Source organism: Canis aureus, chromosome 4 (assembly GCF_053574225.1).
Source record: "Canis aureus isolate CA01 chromosome 4, VMU_Caureus_v.1.0, whole genome shotgun sequence".
Lineage (NCBI taxonomy): Eukaryota > Metazoa > Chordata > Mammalia > Carnivora > Canidae > Canis > Canis aureus.
The window spans coordinates 36,610,810-36,634,287 of NC_135614.1; the positions used below are offsets into that span (position 1 = coordinate 36,610,810).

The following is a 23,478-nucleotide window of genomic DNA, read 5'->3' on the forward strand; positions in this document are numbered from 1 at the left end:
TCCCACTCCCGGAAGCCTCAGTGGCCGTTTTGTCAATGGGTCCAACCTGCCCCCTCCTGGGGGCGGGGGACACTGGGGGCGCCGGTCTGGGGTGGGGGGCACGTCTCCCTGGCAGCGCCTGCGTCGCTCTGCGCCAGGTTCTTTCTCCGCTCACCGCCCCCGGAAGGAGCTCTTCTCTCCGAAGCACCCGGGGCGGGGGGTAGCCCGGCTTCTGGGAAGATGCCCTGGGGACCCCGGGGCCGTGCTGCACCCCGTATGGAACCTGCTTCAAATTCCCTTTTCCCGTTTCTTCTTGCCAGGGCTTCCGTGTTCCGCCGCCCGCCGGTGGAATGCTTGTCCCCGTTGTCCCTCGGGCGTCTGTGCGGGAGACCCCAGGGTCCCAGGTGCCCGCTCCTCCTTCCCTCCCCTCCCGGCTCTCTCTGCAGCTCCTCCCACACGTCTGGGTGCCTCCAAAACCCAGGACCCAAGCTCTAGAGGAGGCAGTGGCAGCCTGCCGCTCCCGGGGTGCGGCCAGGCTTGGCTTTGGGTTTCCAGAAGCCGGGAAAGCAGGTTCAGGCCAGAACACCCGTGGAGGGTGGGGCTTTCGGGCCACAATGGGCGCTCCGGGGCCCAGAACACCCAGAGGAGGGACCTGGGGCACGACGGGGCCCCATGATGGCTGGAAAGCACGGCCCAGGCCTGTGGTGTCGGGCAGGATCCTGTGTGGGCCGGGGGTCGGCCCGCGCTGGCTGGGCGTCCGGGTACCTCCTCTGTCCTTGGGTACGATGTCTGCTGAGGAGGCCAGGTGCCCATGGGCGGCGATTGGGGTGCGTGGGGGCTGGCTTCAGGCCGGCCAGCAGGACGTGGGCCCAGTGGGGTGTCAGGGAAACTGCTGGAAGGTTCTGCAGACAGTGGTTTTGAGAGCAACACAGATGCACATGCCTGGCAAGTGGAAGTGCCTTCCTCCCCCATTCCCTCGTAGCGTGTGGGGGTGAGGAGGGCAGCGGCGAGCATGTGGTGCCGAGGACGCTGCGTGAAGACCGCCCCGCCCAAGAAGGTGGCCCGCTCGGACCCCCTCACCATCTTTCAGGCTTCCCGGCTCAGGACTCCGGCAGGCGGCCTAAGGTGTCCAGGTCCCAATCCCTGGGCCCTGCGGATGTCCTTATGCCGCAGACGGGCTTTGCGGATGGGATGCAGTCAAGGGCTGGCGGGGGGGATTATCCTGGATGATCCTGAGGGGCCAGCGTGACCACCAGGGTCCGGTGAGCGGGACAGAGAAGAGTCATGTCAGACAGAGGGGGTGAGGACAGGATGAGGAGCGAGACGAAGATTTGAAGATGCCGGGTTGCGGCTCGAAGGCGGGACAAGGGACCGGGCTCACAGACTGGGACGCGGGGGCCCCGATGCCTCCAGAGGACGGCAGCCCTGCAGACCCGCGTCAGGCTCTGCTCTCAGGAGCTGGAAGGGACTGAGCTGGTGCCGTGTTGGGCTGTGGAAGCTGTGTCAGGTATCGGCCCCAACCGGCAGTTAACCCTACGTCCACTTGGGACGGGAATTTCCCAGGAGACGGGTCCTGGGGTCTCCGTTGTTAGCCACGCGGCACGGAATGCACCACACACGTCCACTCGAGCTACCCCTTGACGTATTTAGAGAAGTCTATGGGTGCCCTGGGGGCCGGGCCCTGGGATGGAGCCGAAGACACTGGGGCGAATCAGGCACGGTCTCCGCAGCCGTGGGCAGCCTTGCACACGACTGACCACACACGGGGGCGATACCTGTGGTGTGAACAGGGGTTGGGAGGACACGGAAGGGCCACCTTGCCAGCTCGGGTTGGGCCTGCTGGCACCTGGTTCAGGAGGCTCATCACTGAGGTACAGGAAGAGAAACCCACGGCATGAAGGAGGGTCGCGTTTCAATGCCAAGGGCACCTGGGACAAGAGTAGCAATCACTTTCCATGAGAAGACTGCCAGGCCCACGTGGGATGCCCAGGTGGGACGTCCAGGTGGGATGTCCAGGTGGGATGCACAGGTGGGACATCCAGGTGAGATGTCCAAGTGGGATGTCCAGGTGGGATGCACAGGTGGGATGTCCAGATGGGATGCGCAGGTGGGATGTCCAGGTGGGATGCACAGGTGGGATGCACAGGTGGGATGCACAGGTGGGATGTGCAGGTGAGATATCCAGGTGGGATGCACAGGTGGGATGTCCAGGTGGGATGCACAGGTGGGATGTCCAGGTGAGACATCCAGGTGGGATGTGCAGGTGGGATGCGCAGGTGGGATGTGCAGGTGGGATGCACAGGTGGGATGCACAGGTGGGATGTCCAGGTGGAATGTCCAGGTAGGATGCACAGGTGGGATGTCCAGGTGAGACATCCAGGTGGGATGTGCAGGTGGGATGCGCAGGTGGGATGTGCAGGTGAGATGTCCAGGTGGGATGTGCAGGTGAGATGCACAGGTGGAATGTCCAGGTGGGGTGTCCAGGTGGGGTGTGCAGGTAGGATGTCCAGGTGGGGTGCGCTGGTGAAGCAGATGTGATGGTCAGAGCCCCGAGATTACGAGGACTGTCCAGACTCCCGCGGGCTGTAGCAACGTCCCAGCAGCTGGGAATGTAGGGGGTAATTGAGATCTCAGAGGGCGAATCTCTGTGTAAACATATTTTATGGCTTATGCGCGGTACCCTGGCTACAGACGGGGCACTCGGGGGGAAGGGAAGCTGGGAGCGTTGGAAGCCGTGGGGACTTCCAGACGGGAGGACAAGGTGACAAGTCTCATCCAACAAACCATGACACGTGTCTCCACTCTGACCGCATAGCAGGTGTTGGTTCTGCTGGTGGCAGTGTGCTTTCAGGGGGAGACAGAAGCTTGTAGACCGGAAAGAGGCTGGGGAGGTTCCAGAGAGGCGGCCTAGGAAGGCCAGGGCCGGGCGGGGGCCGGGGGCCAGGTGGGGGCCAGGTGGGGGCCGGGCGGGGGGCTGCGGATGGCAGAGGAGGAGGGCGGGGAGCTGCGGATGGAGAGGAGGCCTCAGTGGCTGGGGAGCTGGGCTAAAACCCGTCTGGCAGGATTCTGGGCAGAATGAGCAGACACCCAGGGCGGGGCAGCAAGAATCTGATCAGATACTGAGGGTGATCAGATATCAAGGTGGGGGATTCCCACTGGGCTGATTCAGGGAGACTCTTGCTGCAGCTGGGCAGTGCAGGGGCAGGTGGACCGGTGCAGGTAGACAGGGGCAGGTAGGGGCAGGTGGACAGGGGCAGATGGACAGGGGCAGGTGGACAGGGACAGGTGGACAGGGGCAGGTAGACAGGGGCAGGTAGGGGCAGGTGGACAAGGGCAGTGCAGGCCCAGGGCCTCAGGGCTCAGGGGAGCCTGACTGACACCTGGTGGAGGACGTGGCCTGTCAGGGCCCAGCCTGACACTCCTGCCCAGAGCAGTCCTGGATTGGGGCCCGTAACCTTCTCCGTAGGTGGGAGTTGGGGGAGGGACGGGCCGAGCCTGGTCACCCTGGGCAGCTGGGGAGGAGGAGACACCTGGAGCCTTCGTGCCGCTCCGGCGCCCAGCGTTCCAGGGCAGGGAGAAAGGAGGGCTCCCGTGGGCGGGAGCAGGAGCGGTCTGCACCCTCCTGGCCTGCCGGGGTTTGCTCTTCACCCATCCACACGGCAGGGAGCGCCCCACGCGCGTGCCTGTGCCCGAGGACACTCACCATGTTGCCGTGCGTCTTCCCAGGGGCACCCGCGCCAGCGCTTCCCCCGTCGTGTGTTTGGCAAAGGGTTTTGGTCGTGCGTCGGTGCTTCTCTTGATTTGGTTAACGAGCAGTTCTGAGGTGTGCCCCAAAATCAAATGTGGTTCCTCCTTCCTCGGAAGTCAGGGCGGGCGGGGAAGGGGCGCCAACGGTTAATGCTCACCAGAGCTGGGAACCCCGACCTTGGCCGATGCAGGAGTTCCCGGCAAACACGGCGCGAGCGCTCAGCAGCAGCGGAAAGCCGCCTTCAGAGAGCTGCTGCTGTTCATTCACGATGCGGCAGATGAGGTTCAGCGCCATGACATCTCGTGACTGTGACTGCATCGCTCCTTGGCGGCCGAGTCGGGATTTGAACTCAGATCTCTCCGACTTTGGAGGCCACGCTTGAGCACCTCTCTCCGCACAGCAGGGCCTGAGGACAGAAGCCGTGTGTCGCGGCGCTCTCCTTGGATCTGCGGGGGGCGGGGGGGGGGTGCGGCCGGGGCCCCGGGCCCCGAGCAAAGCACGGAGCAGGGAGATGTGTGGCCTCAGTGACCCCGCGCTGGGCAGGCATGATGCCCAGGAGGCTGGGAGGCTGACCGGGGCCCCTCCAGTTGTCGCAGCTCTGGGTTCAGCCCCAGGCTAGCTCTAACCTGCTATCGCAGAACTTGTTTGGGGCCGTGACGAGATCTGGGAAGGTGAAGCTGGGCACAGGCGATGAGCCGTGAGAACAATAAAGGAAACAGACGTTCGGTTGCAACGTGAATTCTGAAACACTGGGAAACACTAATCATAAGGAGAGTGAGAATTAAGATTAACAATGAGGAGAGGAATTCAATGCTGAGGAAATGGAAATACGAGAAAATAAGAGGAAGAATTAAGCATTTCTGAGACCTCCACAGAGTTGACAGCAGTGCAAAAATAACAAGAAATGGTAAAATAGGGCAGCCCAGGTGCCTCAGCAGTTTAGCACCACCTTCAGCCCAGGGCGTGATCCTGGGGTCCGGGGATCGAGTCCCGCATCGGGCTCCCTGCGTGGAGCCTGCTTCTCCCTCTGCCTGTGTCTCTGCCTCTCTCTCTGTGTCTCTCGTGAATAGGTAAATAAAAATCTTTTTAAAAATTGCTTTAAAAAAAAAAAGAAATGGTAAAATAAAGCCTGAGGGCTTCGAGTCGAGAACAGGTTGGCTTTAGGAAGGAATGGATTAGAAGTCTGGGTATAAAAGCCGTGCTAATGGAGTAGAGAGACAAAGGAGTCAAAAGTAGATTTAGTGAACTGAAAGGTAGAAAGCAACCCCCGGTGTAAGAGGGTGAGGACGCGGGAAAGAACCTAAGAGTCATCTTGGGCAGGACGGAGCCGTAGGAGAGGGGATGACAAGGCTCCTCCACGATTTGAGAAAGACATGGCTGCGGAGCAAAGCTGCACGGGATGCTGAGCAGGGTAAGCATAAGGAGGTTGAGAGCACGCCCCTGGCCCAGGCTGACCCCCCCCAGACCCCCGAAGTTGCCCTCTCCTCATTTGTGGCATCTGGACACGGTCACGATTGCCGGGGTGACTTTGGCTCCGCATCTGGACCCCACGTGCTCTGGTGCCTGGTTTCTAGAAGGGGCTCGGTAAACATGTGGTGATTAATAGTTGAATAGCCGTCAGGTAAATGAGTGCTGGGGACACTGGTGCGTGCATGTTTCAGAGGACCCCAGGACCCTGGGGTCATGGCCTGGGCTGAAGGCAGCCCTAAACCACTGAGCCCCCCGGCTGCCCCCTTTCCTTCTCTGTGACCACGGGCACACAGGGTCTGGGGCTCATGCTGTGACACCTGAACCTCCAGACTCTCATTTCGGTTGAGCTCTTCCCACGTCCTGAGCACTTGCATTTAGAGTTTTCCTCTATTTTCATAAAAAACGGGAAAGGAAATAGAATGTGTGAGCAGTGGACAGATGCTGCTGTCCACCCCGGGGGCCCTCGATGTGGCTCGGCCTTGCCACGCGGGCTCCCCGCGTCCCCCCGCAGCGTAAGCAAGGGCCGCGTCCTGGGCGGATGGCTCGAGCGTGGGACATGTGGAAGGGCATGATGGCTTGGTTTCCAGAGTACCTGTTGCTGAAACAGCCGCTGACCTGTTGCGCACCAGTCAGTCAGCAGACGTGTGGTCACCTGGAGGTGACTGAGGGGCGGCCTCGCCCAGGGAGCTCTTGGCCGCGGCGGGAATCAGGCGGCCGCACGTTTGCAGGTGGTGACGGAGGCTCCGCTCCCTCGGTGGCCGGAGCAGCGTCCTTGGGACCCGCCCAGGCCCGTGGCTCCTGCTGTATTTTGGGGTCGTGTGCAGGTTCCAACATCGTGGAACCTCGTTTCACAGACACGTTAGCTGGTCTTTAGCTTCAGAACAGCTGCCCCCCTCCCCCCGCATCTACCTGGGAAGCCTCTCCTGGAGCCGCCCCTCACCTGCAGGCTGCCCCCGGCCTGGGGTCCCCGGGCCTCCTGCTCCTCTCCTGGGGCACCAGAGCCTTCCAGAGGGCACTGCCCCTACTAGGTCTCTGCCTTGCGGTGGCGAGTCCTGCGGGGGGTGGCCCCAGTAGCAGGCACAGGCCTGGGGCAGGGGCAGCCTGGGGCGGGCAGGGGCAGGACCGGGGACCTGGAGATCACCACCTGTAGCTGGGAGTCAAGTGCTCTTTCCTGTTTGCACCCTCAGAGCTCCTCCTGCCTGGCACCCTGCTCCCCTTACTCCTCCAGCTCTTCCCAGCACCTTCCCCAGGCACCTGCTTGCAGGGGTGCAGGCAGCGTGCCATTGCACACTGTCCGTGCTGTTGGCCAGGGGGGCCCAGGTGCCGCAGCTCTGGGGGGGTCCTTACTGGCTGTGCTGGGACACGTCACCTCCGTTCACAGAGTCCGTTTCCTCCTCCCCACCCCCCTCCCCGTGAAACAGGGGTAATGACGTCAACATCCAGGACCACGGGAAGATTAAGTGAGGGAGTCGGTGAGTGCTGGGCACACGGCAGACAGGCAGACAATCGGCAGGCGGAGACGGAGGGTCCCTGCCCGGGCCTGAGTCCTGGAGGGGGCAGCAGGCCGCAGGCCCCCGACTGTGGCCTTGCTATGGGCTGGCGGATGTGGGGGCCCAGGGCCCCGAGGTCTGCGCCTGGGTTCTGCGTCACTGTCGCCCTGAGCTACCCCTTCTGAACCTTATTATTACTTTTTCTTAGTTGTTTGGCGCGGTGTCCTTCAGACGCTTGCTCGGGGAGTGGGCGCCGTGGCCTCCGGGATAAACGCAAGCCATTCCCTTATTCTCCTTCTAGGACATTCCTTCCGCTGGGAGGGGGGGGCGGGCGGCAGGCAGTGGGGGGCTCCTGGCTCCGTGCTGGCCGGCGCACCAAGTCCTTACCAAGGTCTGGGCGGCAGCAGTGGCGCCTGTCCGACAGTCATGGGGCGGCCGTGGGACTGAGTCACGGGGACCCTGACTCACCACCGCTATCCCCAGACACAATCGCGTCGGGTTACCTTTCATGGCCTGGAGAGTAGGGGCCCCCTGAATCGTGAGACATGGGGTTTGGTGGGCACGGGGAGGCGCACCCGCTCTGTGTGAGTGGCCAGGACGGGCTCTCGGGGTGCTTCCAGCTGGAGGACTCACAGAGGGGCCGCGGGCCTCGGGGCAGCAGCAGGCCGGGGGCCTGGGAACCGCTGCGGGCTTGTGGGCTCTGGCCTCCCCCACCAAATAGCAGGCAGCAAGGGGAGCACGGCGGTGGCACCCGGAGGAGTGGGGGGCACGGCTGCCCAGAGGCCGAGCGTCGGCACATCCAGCCCAGCAATGCTCCCCAGGGGCTGGGCCTGGCGGCCACCGTCCCAACCCCCAAACAATAGAACTAGCGTTGCTCTTTGGGGCTGGTCTCTAAGCCTGCGGCGGGGGACCTTCCTACCGGACCCCACGTGCCTGCGTGGGGGAGAATGACAACTGACCAGACAGACACAGCTAAATGAGCAAACAGGGGATTTAAAAGAAAAATAAATCTTAAAAGAGACGACGAGTTCATCAAATCCATCAAACAAGAACAAGCAATTTTATTTTAAGAATGAAAATAAAGGGACACCTGGGTGGCTCAGCGGTTTAGTACCTGCCTTCAACCCAGGGCGTGACCCCAGGGTCCCGGGATCAAGTCCCGCGTCGGGCTCCCTGCATGGGGCCTGCCTCTCCCTCTGCCTGGGTCTCTGTGTCTCTCATGAATAAATAAATAAAATATTTTAAAAAAAAGAATGAAAATAAAATAGGGCCTCCCCGGGTGGCTGCTCGATCTCGATCAGTTGAGTGTCCGACTCTTGATCTCAGCTTGGGTCTTGGTCTCAGGGTCCTGAGTTCAAGTCCCGTGTTGGGCTCCATGCTGGGTGTGGAGCTTACCAAATAAATAAATAAATAAATAAATTAATTAATTAATTAAATAACGAGGTTTTGGCAATGAGAAATGGTTGTCAGAATGCGTTAAAAAAACTAAAGGGATGAGATTACTAGGCACAGTCACCCAAGTGGAGAGGGAGTTAGTGACCCCAAAGGACCCAGTGCAAGCATCACCGAAGGGCTTTCGGCTATTACAGCAACCTGAAACGGAGAATCTAAATAACTTCAATTTTAGGGGAAGTGATGAAAGAGAAATGTGTTAAGAATGAAAATAATAATCCTCCTTTTTTGAAAGGGAAAACACATGAAATCAGAAATACGATTTTTTTTTTAGGAGAGGAATCACATTTAATGAAAGGGAAACCATGAAGCAAATCACTTGGACCTAAAAATGCTTGATTTTTTCAGGTACCGCATTGTGAGTTCCCTTCTCCAGGCTACTATGAAAATAGGAAGGATACGACATATTCACGACTCTGTGAACTAAGACAGATTCAATTTGCTGACAAGTCTGATCGATGTCAGGGTCTCAAGTAAAAAGGAATTTTATTCTGCTTTGACTTGATCATATGACGTTTCCTGACGTACCATACGAAGACACAACGACGGTCTTGGTTTCGAAGATAAGGTCGTCGTCCTGTGGTTCTACGGAGCACTTCCTCACTCCTCAAGGGCGTGATTTCTTGCCTTACGAACGTGTCTGCGCATCCAGGCTTTGAAAGCATGTTTTCCTCAATTTTCTGAGTCGGGGGCACCGGCAGCGGAGACCATGGTGCTCACACGTCATGTGGCATCAACCACGCCAGCCATGCCTGGAGCGTCGCACGGGTCTTAGGACCTCCCGCGACCCCACCGTGATCTCAAATAAAAGTCTCCGTTAAAACCCGTGCTTCTGAGCATTTCCGTATATCAGCTCAGAATCTGGCTGTCTTTGGTGTTGAGGTGCTCCTTCCGTCTGGGGGGAAATATAAATCATCGCTCGAGCACCTTGTGCTCTGCTCGCCCGCACCCCCCACCGCGTCAGGGGAGCACGGTACCGGCCCCACTGAGGCCGGTGGCAGCTCCTCGCTGCTCCTCGCCCCTTGACGCCCTGCTCAGCCCTGCAGCTCGCGTGGCCGATGCCCGTGCATGGCACCACGGGTAGAACAGGGTGGGCTCTTCACCTAAGGCACGCGGCACTGCTGAATATCTCCCCTATACGCCCGCCCGCACCCAACCGTGGCCCTGTCCTCGGGAGCCAAGCTCTGTGTCCAGTGTCCAGCACACGCAGAACTCAAAAATATTTATTAATGACCGTGGATGGTTTGAATGGATCCTGGGAGGCCCCAGGAGGTCCCACGAGGTCCCAGGAGGTCCCAGGAGGTCCCCGGGGCAGGGACAGGGACCGGGGCAGTGGAGACCAGCAGTGTAGGCAGGGCAGCTTCCCTGTTTCTCTCTCTCGTCTTCCACAGGGATAGCAGAGCGCTGGGCTGTGAGGCCCTGGGTAGGAGGGCACAGGGCGCAGGCCTCGGACAGTGCCCCTTGGTCCCGACTGCTTACTCTCTGCAGAGGAGGGAGGATGCAGTCCTCGGGGGGGGGGCCCAGCTTCCAGCCTAGATCCTGCTGGGGGAACGGAGCTGTGGGGACAGGTGGCGACTGTGCGCCTGGGCTCCCTCCTCCCGGGCTCCCTCCACCCCGGCTCCCTCCTCCCTGGCTTCCTCCTCACCCTGGCTCCCTTCTCCCCAGCTCCCTCCTTCCCGGCTGCTGGAGATGCCCTGGTTTTCCAGGAGGTGGAGCAGAGGAGCGGAGCCCTGGCAGCAGGATGCGGAGGGGCTGGGGCCCAGCCTACACTGCAGGCCCCGGGGGCAGGGAGCTGGAGAGGCCAGCTGCGGGTGGGAGGCAGGAAAGCTGTTGGCTGCCAGCTGACAGCCCCTTATCTCAGTCTTCGGCAGGGGCAGGTCACGACAGCCCAGCCTCTTTATGGCCTCACAGGGAACAAAGGCAAACAAAGACCAAGTGATCCTTCAGGGTCCGTCTGGACGCCTCCCAACAGCAGATGTGCTTCCTTCTGCAGCCCAGGGCCTCAGGGAAGGCCAGACCCTCGGGGCTCCTGCCCCCACGGCCTCCTTCCGTCAGGCCTTTCAACCTTGGCATCCTCACCAGGTGGTCTTGGCTCCAGTTTACAGATGATGACACTGAGCCCAGGGTGGCGGCCCCCGAGCTTCTCTGTCCTCGGTGCCGTGGGTGCCCTTTCATTTCTTTCATTTATTCTCTTTTTTAATTATGACCATTATTCTTCTTTAATAGAAAGAAATGAGCTATATTCTTATTGCTTGGATAAATGCCGTTGACACCCTCCCCACCCCGGTGATTTCCAGGGGTCACCACTTTCAGTTCTATTTCTGGTTTGTTCCATGAAGGTGAAAAATCTAATTATGATCAATAATATCATTATTTGAAAATGTATAGAGAGACAGAAAAATAACAAGTGAGTGTAGAGAATATTTTTTAAAAATTCTGAGCCGTTTGAGAGTAAGCTGCAACGAGACGCCCCCCACCCCCAGACTAGCTTTATCGTGTATTTCTCATAGAGAAGGACATTCTTCTCCTTTTTTTCTTTTTTTTTTTTTTTAAAGGATTTTATTTATTTATTCATGAGAGACACAGAGAGAGAGGCAGAGGCACAGGCGGAGGGAGAAGCAGGCTCCATGCAGGGAGCCCGACTCGGGACTCGATCCCTGGTCTCGGGGGCCACGGCCTGAGCTGAAGGTGGCTCTGAGCCTCTGCGCCCCCGGGGCTGCCCCGACACTGTCCTGCTTGAGCAAGAACACAGCCATGTGACTAAGGTGACCACGCGGATACGTGGCTGCCCTGTGCCTCCCCGGCTCCTCCATCACGGCCCCGGCGTCCTGGCTTCGGCTCTCATGAATCTGGTCTCTATCCTGGAACGGTTCTCCTGTCCCCTGGACTTTCACGCCTGGACATGTTCCGAGACTACAGGCCGGTCTGGTGGCTGCTCGGGATCGGGTCCACCTTTGACAGAAACACGGTGAAAGCCCCGAGGGTTCGTCTTGCCCCCTCTCCCGGGTCCATAAGCTCAATGTGTTGCGTTGGTGATGGGGGTTGCTTTGATCATGGTCATTAGGGTGGTGTCTTCCTGGCTCCTCCGCCGAAAAGTAAATAATTTTTCCCTTTGTGATTAATGACTATTTTATGGCGAGGTGCGCGGGAGCCATGTAAACATCCTGTTGTTCATCAAACTTTCACCTCATTCATTCAGTTGTTTATATTGGAGGCGACTCGCGGGTTTCTATTTTATTCAGCAGGGCCATTATCTGTTACTCTCCTTATTTACTGTAATACTCACGTTGTCCTAGATTTGGCCGGTTAGGGTCCCCTCCTGCTGGATTCTGGATGTTTTTAAACAAGCCCCATTGTCCTTAGGGCGGCCTGTTACTTTCTGGCCTCCAAAGATCATTGAGGCGCATGTCCTGCGCTCCCGGTCCCTTGGATTCTTTCCGGAGGCATCTAGAAGCCGAGTATGGGAGCCAGGGGTGCTCATTATGCTCGGTGTCCCTACCCCAGGCCTCTCCCAGTGGGCAGGTAAGGAGAGGCACGCGCGGGGATCTCACAACTGCGTTCATGTGCAATTGAACGAGCCCCTTAACTTACAACCGGGTTATGTCCCAATAGACCCATCGTGCCTTAGAAATAACATAAATCGAAAATGCATTTAATACCCTAACCTATGGAACCTCAGGGCTGAGCTGAGCTGAGCTTCACCGGGCTCGGACAGCTCCTGTCAATCTACGGTTGGGCCCCGTCACGGCGCAGAAAGCCTAGTTCGTGATAAAGTGGTGACTGTTACGCGACTTACTGGACGCTGTACGGACGACGGTGCAAACAGAACAGCTGCGCGGGTACCGGGGGCCGGGCCTCGGGATCACGCCGCAAGGGAGGACACTCCTGCGTCTCGCCAGCCCCAGGGACGATCAAATCCAGAACTGCTGTTGGTACCAAATGTGCTCGGCGTTCACATGCGTGGAGTCGAAGTTCGTGTCAGGCAGATGCCGCAGGTGAGGCCCATGTGTCTACAGAAAGCCTGCGCCCACGCAACACCTTCGCTGTGATGGGGACCCCGGGCTCGTTCTGCTGTTTTCCCCTCTGGGCTTGTAAGAACCTTCTCCACGGGTGAGGAGCCTGGCGGCTTCACGGTCCGCACATGAGCCGTGGGGCTGTGCCCCTGCGTGGGGTGGGCAGCCCCCTCCCTTCTCGGCCGCCCCAGCCCATCCATGTGCCCGCACTGGGCTCCGACACGGCTTCCCGCCCCTCACCTGGGCCCTCTCTCCGCCCTGCTGTGACACCCTGTGCCCCCCGCCACCCTAGGTGCCGTCCTCAAGTGCTTGGCGCTGGGCCCCTGGACCCCTCCCCTGCTGGGTGCGGCCCCCACGTGGTCCCGCACAGCTCCTCTCCTCCCCGGCTCCCTGTCCTCGGCCTCCAGCCTCTGCAACCCTGGCCTCCCCCTCATGGGACACCCCCTGCTCAGCTCTACTGATGGCTCCGGGACTGCATTGTTCCCTGAACCGCGGAGGCCCTGGGAACAAACTTTGGGTACAGATGTGGATATTCAGGAGGGGAGGGGGTGGAAGCGGAGCCGCAGAAGTGCTCCAAAGAGTTTTATTTTGAGCAGCACCCAGGAGATCTTTCCAACCCACATCTCTGGGGAAGTTTATTGTTCAGAATCCCTTTCCCGGGCACCGTCTGGGGACAGTCACCCAGAGCCATGCTCGCCGTTGTGCTGGGCTCCTCTGTACCTGGGGAGGCTGCGTGATCCCCTGCTGCCCGCGCTCCCTCTCCCAGGGCCCTGGTTGATGGCAGGAGCCCCAGGAGCCCGGAAGTGGAAGGAGAGAAGTTGGGACGCTTCTGTCCCACCTCCCTTGTCTCCATGCTCGGCCCTGGAGGTCGTGCAGGCCTCAACTGTAGCGGCTCACTGGGGGCCAGTCCTGCACAGGCCCCGGCTCTGCTGACAGGATTCCCCCCTTGCTCCGCTACCAGTAGGGTGGTGGCTGCTTCCCCCATCTCTGGGGGCCTCATCCCATTACCCCTGCCCACACCCCTGGGTTGCTCTTCAGCTAATGTCTCTTCATTGGACTCTCTGGGGGAAGATTCCGCTTCCCTGCCCCGTCTGTGACCGATGCGCTACCTTTCGTTTTCTTGCTCCTCCCTTCCTGGAAATTCTATTAATTGGATAAGGGATCATTTGCACTAATCATCTATGTCTCCTGTTTTTGCTCTTAGGTTTTCCATCTTTTTGTGTTTTTGCTCCACATTATGAGACATTTCCCTCCTTTGCCCCCACCCCCCGCCATCCCTTCCAATAAAATGCTTTTCAACTTCAGCAATCATATATTTAATGCTCAAGGCTTCTTTCCTGCTTTCGAGGTCTCTTGTTTCCTAGCAATCTGCTCTTGTTTTACGAATCCAGCAGCTTCGTTAATCTCTCTCACGCACATGTATGATCTCTTAAAGTTCTGCTCTCGTCCCCGAACTACTTCAGCTTTATGTGGGGTCGGTCACCTGTCACCTGTCTCCTTGGTGCTGCTGATTTCCTAAGCATGTGGGACTCTCTGGTTCTCTGTTCCTAAAATGAGAGACCAAGCTGATTTTCCTGGAAAGCTAACATGGCTTTCTTTGCTCTGCATCTTCCAGGAGCAAAGCAGGCCAGCTGCCCGGGAGCTCTCTGTGGGGGGAACACACTCACAGCTTCCCTTTAGAATGAGCGTGAGGGGGAGTGGGACATCTCCCGGGGGCTGGTTGTAGGGGCTCCGTCTGTAAGAATGCGTAGGAGCTTCCTAAGTGGACCACGAGCTCAGGGAGTCCAGGCGACAGGAGCAACATTTGCACAAACCTGGCGACGTGGATCGCAGGGAGAGTCCCTAGCAGCGTAGAGCCTGAGTGGAGAAGGCATCTGGGGAGACCCCTGGGAGGGTTTAAGGAGAAACAGACTGACCGAGGCTGGGCGTGGCCTGTGAGGACTGTGTAGGACTACCTCAGGTGGGAGCGTGGGTCTGGGGAGCTTTCGGACTAGAGCTGCTGGCGACGGCCCGTGAGCCTGTGGCGCGGGGTGGCGGGCGCCTGGGAAGGACAACAGCAGCCACGGGGCCAGGCCTGTTTCCCCGCTGGGGGCCTCTGGCATCTCGGCTCTTGCTGCTCACAGCAGCCCTCAGGCGCCGCCTTATGTTCTTAGCTCCATTCCACGCAAGAGAACGTGCGGCCCGGGGAGTTGGCGCCTGCGCCCGTCTCTCGACCACCTGCCCCCCTGGCTCTCGAGGTGGTGACAGCACTCGTGACAAGGGCTTGGTTTCAAAGGGCGGCCCCCTGCCCTCAAGAGGCCTGCTGGGGCGCATCCATCCTTCCTGACACTCAGCCTTCCCGGCAGCCCTGGGGGAGCCCAGGTGTCTGAGGGATTAGGGTCTGCATTTAGCTCCAAAGTGATTCACATGCAACAGGCTGAGGGGGGGCAGGGGGGGGGAACGTGTCCATCGCGAGGCTGTTTATCGCGGAGGCTCCAGGTCTAGGAGGCCAGACAAAAGGCCTCCCCTCTCACGGTGCAGGGCCTCCCCGACCGGGCTCGTGGCCCCAGACTGGGGGGGGGGGGAGCACGGTGCCCAGTTTCTAGCTCGGCCTCGGCTTTCTTGGGGCCGCTCTGACCGCTCCTGCGCCGCTGCCGCCAGAGGGTGCTGTCTGCCTCCCCGGCGGAGGCCGGGCCGGGGAGGGCACCTGCGGGGCTCCGGGTCCTCAGGGAGGCGCTCCCTCCGGGGCTCAGGGCTGGGGGCTGGGGGCGGGGCGGGGCGCTGCGGTGCTGCAGCAGCTCCGACTTCGCCCGCAGATCGCAGCCTGGCCCTCTGCAACGTGGGCCACGGGCGAGTCGTTCCAATTCTCTGGGTCTCAGTTTTTTCTCACCGAGAAATGGGATGAGGGCACTTGGCCAGGGCGCGAGGGTGGAGGGAGAGCAGGTGCTTCTCCCACTGCCTGAGAGCAGGGCTGGGCTGCCCGAACCATCTGGCTGTTGTGGCTCCGTGGCCGGTCTCCGAGCCCGGGCTTAGGGCCCAGACTCCTGAGGCCTGGGCAGGGTCTCGGCCAAGGGCTGTGGCGACCTCCCGGAAGGGCCCAGCAGCCAGGCCCCAGGCAGCACAGCTGCCCCACGAGGAGGTGGCGAGCGGACAACAGGTGTTGGTAGAGCCCCCGGTGGCGGAGCGGCTTCGGGACAGAAGACATTGTCCACTCTAGGCTCCAGGAAGCCACAGTTCTGATCAAGGTTAACTGCGTGGCCTTCCTCCCTGGTCAGATGCTGCCTTTGTGCGTGGACCCGTGGACCCGTGCTTGGGCCTTGGGGGCAGAGGAGCTCCTGGGGCCCTGGGGGCGGGGAATGGGGGCACAAGCAGTTCGGGTGCCACCTGCCTCTGCCGCGGAGCCTGGGAAGCTGCGGACGTGCTCCACAGCAGAGGGTCCCCAGGGCCCTGGGAGCAGAGGCTCGGGCCTGCAGGCCACCCAGGGCTGCTCGGCAGCCACCTCGGGGCAGTGGCTCAATCTTGGAGTCTCTCGGCTTCTTCAGTGAAGGAGGAAAAATGCCTTCGCCTGGGAGCTGCTGTGATGATCAGATAAGGCGAGAGGATAGAGCCGCAGATGCCATAAACCGCAGCTGCCCCTGCAGCTCCAGGCCCCTTCCCCAGCGAGTGGCAGCCCTGGGGTCACGGGGGCGCAGGGGGCACCTGGAGCTCACCTGTCCCCGCAGCATCTCACTCCTCGGGACTCACTTTCTTCCCCCGTTTGCCTTCCCTCCCGGGACCGGGACCCGAGGCGCCGCGAGGCCCACAGCGCATCCCACCACGAGCTCACGAGCCGCCCATTTCATGGAGGGGGACGCCGAGGCCCAGGCGGGAGCAGCGCAGTCCCGGGGGCGCCCTGCGGGGTCCGGGGGGGGGCGGGGAGCCGGCGAGCGGGGCCGGAGCTCGGGGTGGGGGCCGGGCGTCCCGGGGCGGCGCGGGCGGGGACGGAGGCGGAGGCGGGGCGGGCGGAGGCGGCGGGGGCGGGGGCGGCGGGGCTGCGCAGAGGGCGCCGGCGGCGGAGCGGGTAGGCGGGCCCCTGGGTGCCGGGCGGGGGCCGGGGTGGCGGGGGCGCGGGGAGGGGGAGGGGAGGGGAGAGGAGGGACGGGGTGGTGGGGGCGCGGGGAGGGGAGGGGAGGGACGAGGTGGTCGGAGCGCGGGGCCTGGGGAGGGGCGGGGCGGGGCGGGTATGGGGGCGCAGAGCCTCGTGGCCCGGGGTCGCGGAGCCCTGGGACCTGGGGAGGGGAGGGGAGGGGCGGGGGAGCGGGCCGGGGTGGTCGGAGCCCGGGGCCTGGGGAGGGGCGGGGCGGGGCGGGTATGGGGGCGCGGAGCCTCGTGGCTGCCGGTTGCAGAGCCCTGGGACCTGGGGAGGGACGGGGCGGGAGGGGAGGGGTGGTGGGAGGGGGCGCCCCAGTCCTGACAGCCCTTCCCAGCAGCTCCCCTGACCGGTTGCTCTGATGTGTCATGGTCCTTGGTCTCCCTGGGACGGTGGGGGCCAGGCCGCGGGGTCGCACCAGGGCTCAGGGGCCCCGCGGGTCCCCACAGCTATCAGCACCTGCAGAGTCAGGGTAGCACCAGGAGGCCTCACGGGGCATCTCAGGGTGCGTGGGGAGCGGGGTCTCGGTGTGAGGGGGCCAGGGGGTGGTCTCTGTGGCCTCTGGCCCCAGCTCAGGGATGTGACCTCCCCTGGCCAGGAGAGACCTGCCTGCACGGGCATCTCTAGCTCCATGGCAGTGGCAGTCTCGGGCCTCCTCCTGGGGGCCCTCGCTCTGCTGCTGCCCGGGAGCCTGGGGAGCCTCCGAGGTTCCAGGAGGCGACTGTACGAGTGTCACTGTGTTAGGGACCCGGAGCCCAGGCCTGCCTGGGGAGGCCGAGGGCCTGCGGAGGAGGCTCCGGGAGCTGCTGGGAGGTGGGGTTCTGAGCCGGCAAACTGGGACCACAGGGCAGAGCACTCCACCTGGCCGACGACAGGGTCCCCAGGGGACCTGAGCCACCTGCCAGTGCCCCTGGGCACCCCCTGGACCCCTGGGCTCCGTCAGGCTTTGGCAGGGACCTTGGGGACTCATCTCCCACCTGCCCCTGCCCCCACACGTCAGCTTGTGTCCTGCCTCCGCTTCCCCTCTCAGCACCCGTGTGGCAGGGCCCAGGGCGGGACCTCAGAGTCAGGCTGTGGGGCTCCCACTAGCTGTGGGACCTCAAGGTCCTCGCTCTAACTGGGTGTCGCCCTCCCCGAGGGTGTGCTTGGATCGGTGCTCGCTGGGGCATCAGGCGCCCAGAGCGCAGTGAAGGCTGCTGTCCCTTCTGTTCCCCGGGGTGAGGCCACCCTCTGTCTTCCAAGACTCGGCTCCTGCGTGCCCTCCCCGGCCTGCGCGTCCAGTCCCCTCCCTGCGCCTCTGGCTGCACCGTCCCCACATGCATCTCCCGGGACGTCCAGGGACCAGACTCCAAACAGAGTCTCGTCTGCCCGTCTGCAGGCTGGCGGCCACTGCCCTCTCCTTAGCGCCCCTGGACCCCCCAGCGTCCTGGGGCCTCACCTACAGACGGGGCAGTGAGTGAGGGCAGCGTGGGGCCTGGCACGGTGCCTCACAGGCTGGCCGCGGGCCTGTGGACAGCATGGTCTTCAGCGCGGAGATGCAAGCGGTGGGAGCATGGCCTTGGCAGCCCTGGGGGAGGGGGTACTGTGCCAGGGCCGGGCGGAGGGCGCCGCAGCGGGGCTGGTGCCCTTGTGAGGCTGGGCACGGGCCAGAGGATTGGAGTAGGTGCCTGGTGCCCACTCTGTGCCCTCCCGTACGACCGCCTGAGGAGGCTCTGGGTGAGAGCCAGAGCCGGGCGCTCCTCCTGGGGAAGTGCGCGGGATCCTGCAGCTGGGGTGGGTGGGCTGCGGCGGGACAGAAGGGAGCTGACGTCCCACGAGCCCCTCCGCTGTGCCAGGCTGGTCTTGTTGCCGCGTGGGTAGCTCGGCTCCCCGGGGGGTGGCACGGAGAGCTCCTGAACCGGACCCGGTCTGTCCAGTTGTGCGATTCGTCCAAGGGACTAAGATGGAGACTGAACCTGAAAGGGTAGAGGGGAGGGAGAGCTCCAGGGCCTGCGCTCAGACCCTCTCTGCCCGCTTCCTCCCCTGACCCAGGAGGGAACCAGGCCATCCTGTGGGATAAGAATCGCTTCCCCGGCCCCTCCCACAGCCGAGGGGACGAGGGGACAGAGGCTTAGTGACTTTGCCAGGGGACAGAGGCTTAGTGACTTTGCCGAAGCCAGAATTTGAACCCAGGACGAGCTCACGGCCTGCAGCCTCCCCGGGATCCGAGAGGTCTCTCTGCTGTTGCCCCAGATGCCAAGGGCGGCTCTCCCTGTGCAACAAAAGATACTGTTCTGATCCCGGGGACACGGGCCTGCACCTGCTCTTGAGGGAAAGAGCCCAGCAGCAGGTGGCCCACTCCTCGCCCCCGTGTGCTCCCACTCCAACCATTTCATCTTCCCTTCCCTTCCATCCCCTTCCCTTCCCGGGAGAGCTGGCACGAGCATGGGGAGGTGCAGAAGAAGAGGGACAGAGAATCTCAAGCAGACTCACTGCTGAGCAGGAGCGGGACGTGGGGCTCGATCCCAGGATCCTGGGTTCACACCCTGAGCCGGGGGCAGAGGCTCCGCCACGGAGCCCCCAGGCGCCCTCACTCTGACCATTGGTGACCCTGACCCCGTAAGTCCCCACGGTAGAGTCGGGCTGGATGGTGACGGCCCTCCCAGGCGCTGGTGGCATCTAAGTCTTACCTGTTCCCGCCCTGGTTCTGCTCAGGTGCCGCCCCAGGGTCCTGTGTCCTCCCAGCAGGTCCTGTACCAGAAATGCAGCTTTCCTGCGGACCCGGGGCTCTTGGATTCGGGTCCATGCCACCTGGCCCCTGGGGTGCACTCCTGGAAGTCCTCGGCCCTTGTACACACAGGGCCTTTCCGGGCTGGGGGCTTGTGGGGCTCCCCCTGGGGGCCCCCAGCCTGTGCAGGCACGTGCAGGGGCCCACTGGCCACTGGGCTCCGTCCTGGTCCCCACCGTGGCTTTCCCGCCTGGTGCCCCCCAAGCCCCAGTGCTTTGAAATCGGCCCTTGATCATGAGGGACGCGTGTGGGGTCACAGATGGGCTTGACGGGCAGGCACGGGCAGGGGAGGGCCGGCGTGCCCGCAACCCGGTCTTTGCACACCTGACGGCCTTCCCTTTGCTGTGTGCCCCTGAGAAACAAGGCTGGCAGCCAGGTTGGGCCTAGGACCAGGGGGTGTCGAGCTCTGAGGTTGGGTTTTACCCCGAAGGGCCGGCGGTGCTGCAGAAAGACGCGAGCCCGCGGTGGCACCTGCTGCCGTCTTGGTGTAGATCAGATGTGACCAGAGGATTGCTGCCCGGTACTCGGCACATGAAACTCTAGATTCCTTGTCATTAAACAGCTCGGAAGCCTGAGGTCGGAGGGCACTCGTATGACAAATCGTGGCGTCAGACCCGGGTTTGCCGCCGAGCCCTGTTCCCCATTAGCTGTGTGACTGTGGGCAAGTGGCTTGACACGTCTGAGCCTCGGGGTCTCCAGGTCCCAGCAGCTGGGGGACAGCAGCGGCCATGAGCCTCTCTACCTGGCCCCCGCTTCTCTCTGGATTCTGGTAGGAGGCGCGATCCCTGAATACCATTTGTTTGCTTTGTAGGCATCGTCACTGACCCTTCTGGAATCTTCTCTCGTGCACCATGAACATCTCTCACTTCCTGGCCTTGCTGCTCCCAGGATCCCCGCAGGGTCAGAACAGGAGCAAATTGAGGGGCGTTCCCTACAACTTCTCCGACCACTGCCAGGATTCTGTGGACCTGATGGTCTTCATTGTCACCTCGTACAGCATCGAGACCGTCGTGGGCGTCCTGGGCAACCTCTGCCTGATATGTGTGACCATCAGGCAGAAGGAGAAAGCCAACGTGACCAGCCTGCTCATCGCCAACCTGGCTTTCTCCGACTTCCTCATGTGCCTCATCTGCCAGCCGCTCACGGCCGTATACACCATCATGGACTACTGGGTGTTCGGCGAGGCCCTTTGCAAGGTGTCGGCATTCATCCAGTGTATGTCGGTGACGGTCTCCATCCTCTCACTTGTGCTCGTGGCCCTGGAGAGGCATCAGCTCATCATCAACCCGACCGGCTGGAAGCCCAGCATCTCCCAGGCCTACCTGGGGATTGCGGTCATCTGGCTCACCGCCTGCTTGCTCTCCCTGCCCTTCCTGGTCAACAGCGTCCTTGAGAATGTCTTTCACAGGAACCACTCCAAGGCCGTGGAGTTTCTGGCGGACAAGCTGGTTTGTACGGAGTCGTGGCCGCGGCACCACCACCGCATCGTCTACACCACCTCGCTGCTGCTCTTCCAGTACTGCGTGCCGTTGGCCTTCATCCTGGTCTGCTACGCGCGTGTCTACCGGCACCTGCGGAAGCGGAAGCGGGTATTCCGCAAGGGCACCTACAGCTCTCGGGCTTGGCAGATGAAGCGGATCAACGGGATCCTTGTGGCCATGGTGGTTGCCTTCGCCGTGCTCTGGCTGCCCCTGCATGTGTTCAACAGCCTGGAGGACTGGTACCACGAGGCCATCCCCATCTGCTATGGCAACCTCATCTTCCTGGTGTGTCATCTGCTTGCCATGGCCTCAACCTGCGTCAACCCTTTCATCTACGGCTTTCTTAACACCAACTTCAAGAAGGAGGTCAAGGCCCTGGTGCTGACGTGTCAACAGAGCGCCCCCGTGGATGAATCCGAGCACATGCCCCTGTCCACGGTGCACACGGAGGTCTCCAAAGGGTCCCTGAGGCTCAGTGGCAGGTCTAACCCCATTTAGCCAACGGGGCCGGGGCCTCTCCCTGCCGTATCCGTCGCCGAGCCTCTGCACCCAGCTACGTGGGCCGGTCGCATCCTTACCGGCACCGCTTCTGGCATTCTGGCGGCATTCCATTATTCCTGGCTTTCTGGAGCCCGGAGGGGCCAGCAAGGGTTTTGCAACCATTTGCGTTGTGAAGCCTGCCATTCAGATGGTCCAGCCATCTGTTCCTGGGAGAATTCCGAGTCGCATTCCGCAGGTCGCAGTAGGCCTTACAGCCTGCGCAGGTGCCAGGCCAGAGATGCTCTGCGCGTAGCGGCAGACTTCATTCTAACTGACAAACAGACGCTCAGCCTGGGGACACAAGGGTTTCGCCTCTGCCAGGTCCCTGGTCTGTGAGGTCCCTGTGGGGCGAGGGAAGGAGCCCATGGGGTCACAGCTCTGGACCTCGGTCAACCCCTCTCCTCCGGGAGAGGTGATGCTGGTGGGCAGGCTTCGTAGGCGGTGAGGACGTCTCTGACGACAAGATAGAGGCATTACTGTTCCGTGATAGGCACATCCCGAGGCAGAGCATGGACCCCGGTCACCTTGGGTCCTCACGCTCCTCTACAGGGGAAAGTCGGCCCCGGGCAGCAGGATTCCAGGATTCACACTCCCTCCACCTTTCTCTTTCACGGCCTCTGCCACCGTATGTGGAAACGGGCCTACACGTATCTCCCCTTGATAGGCACCCTGGGGGGCATCTGCACTGTCGCAGAACTTGTGCTCCATCCCGAGGACAGGCCCTGCTGCAGGGACAGGGCCCCTGCCGGTGAACGTGGCACATGCGCCCCCGCCGAGTGCTCAGCTGAGCACAGGTGCGTGGCGGCCCGGTCCAGCACGGGCAGGGCTCTCTGACCTGCCCTTCCCGGCCGACAGGACTTTTCTTGACAAGGCCGCAAGCCCGGGACTCTGTGACCCTCCACAGCGTTGACCACTGCCAGGCCGACAGCGCTCAAGGCTGGGACCCTGGCCTCCTTCATTGCACTCTCTGACCGCTAAGCTGATTTGCTCTGGGCGATGTGCACGGTCGTCCCAAAGCCTCACCAAGCCTTCCGTAGGGGTAGGGGCCAGGGGTTCCTTAGTGTGGCTTAATGGGATGCTGGCTGAAAGGAGTAGGGGTCCCCCTTCCTCCAGCCCACTGGGGGCAATGGAGGAAGGGCTACACTGACCATGACTGTCTCCCCCATGGAGGTCATGCCCCAGTCCTCGCTGCTGGGCCAGATCTGAGGACTTGTCATCGTGCAGACCCGTCAGGCAGGCCAGGATCGTGTCTGGGCCACTTGTGGCGGGTTCCGGGCTGGCTCCTGCCCCGCAGACCCACCCATGCTCTGGCACAGCGGCAGTGGCTAGACCCACTGTGGCCTGGGGGCCTGGAGGAGTCTCACTCTGAGGCTGACCAAGACCTCGTGTAGCCGACACCCAAGACCAGTGCTCTTAGAGCCACTAGCTCCCTTCCCGGAGCTGTTTGTTTCACCCCAGCCTTTGCTCACATCTCTCATTCCGTCCCTCTGTTGACCTTTACCCTGGCTTTTGGGATAGGTTTTGAGCCAGCCTATTGGGCGCAGCTTGTGGTTGTCCTCTGGTGCCATCTGCTGCTGGCTGCTCCCTGTAAGCCCCTGCCAGCCAAGCCCAGGCCCTGGGCTCATCCCGGCAAGATGTCGTTCGCCAGGCCTCCCAAAGAATTTGGGGGCTTCAGGCCCCTGCAGAGCCTGTGCCATTGTCTGGAGTCGTTGTCTCATTGCCTATTGCAGTGGGGGTGCTTGGGGATAAGGATGCTTTAGGGTGCCTATGTGCTTGAGGACAGGGGAACCGGGCTGGGCATCTGGCATTAGGACTTGGGGTAGTTGGTGAAAACTTTGTTAAGCATCTTCCGTGCTCCCCTCGCCTTGCTCGGGTTGGCACAACCTGCCCGGATGGTTTTTTGCACTCCCAGGTCCTCATGGCCCTTGGAGTTGTCTGGTTCCCCGGCCCCCTAGGACTTTGTTGCTCAAACTATGCTCAGCAGACCAGCAGCCTCAGCATCACCCGGCGCTTGTGGCCATTCAGGATCTCGGTTCCCACGTGAGGCCTGTGCGGCCAGAATCCTCAGGTGATTAATATCTCCAAGTCAGCGGTGCACATGTTTGAGGGTGAGAAGCTCTGCTCCATCCACGGTGGGATCTCGACGAGCGCCCTGGGAGCCCTAGCTCTGGAGATGGGCTTGCGGTGGTGCTGCCGAAGAGGTGGCTCGTTGGCCGCGCTTGTTTGTCTCTTCTCCATCTGCATGCGTACGTAATTCTTGTGACACCTTCTCATTCCTTCAATAAATATTTGCTGAATGACCAGGCTGTGCAGTTACGTCCTTAGTGAATGTGCCCTCAGATTTCACTGAAAACTGTCACCAGCGGTCTTCCACGATGCTGTGTGTCATTTTTGAGAGCAGATTAAGGATTTAGCAAATGTGCCAGTAAA

General features: G+C 61.5%; 1 protein-coding gene across 1 annotated transcript; it reads left to right on the forward strand.

Annotated features, from left to right (window-relative positions):
• The first annotated feature begins 16,146 nt into the window (after positions 1 to 16,146).
• Positions 16,147 to 23,348, forward strand: LOC144312516 (neuropeptide Y receptor type 4-2). Its single transcript, XM_077895297.1, has 2 exons — positions 16,147 to 16,191; positions 19,839 to 23,348. The coding sequence occupies exon 2, from the start codon at positions 19,879 to 19,881 to the stop codon at positions 21,004 to 21,006; it is 1,128 nt and encodes a 375-aa protein (XP_077751423.1). The 5' UTR covers positions 16,147 to 16,191; positions 19,839 to 19,878; the 3' UTR covers positions 21,007 to 23,348.
• The last annotated feature ends 130 nt before the right edge of the window (positions 23,349 to 23,478 follow it).

What these genes read in the sequence shown, in the direction of transcription:
- LOC144312516 (XM_077895297.1), top strand. Translation starts at nt 19,879, where the DNA reads ATGAACATCTCTCACTTCCTGGCCTTGCTGCTCCCAGGATCCCCGCAG.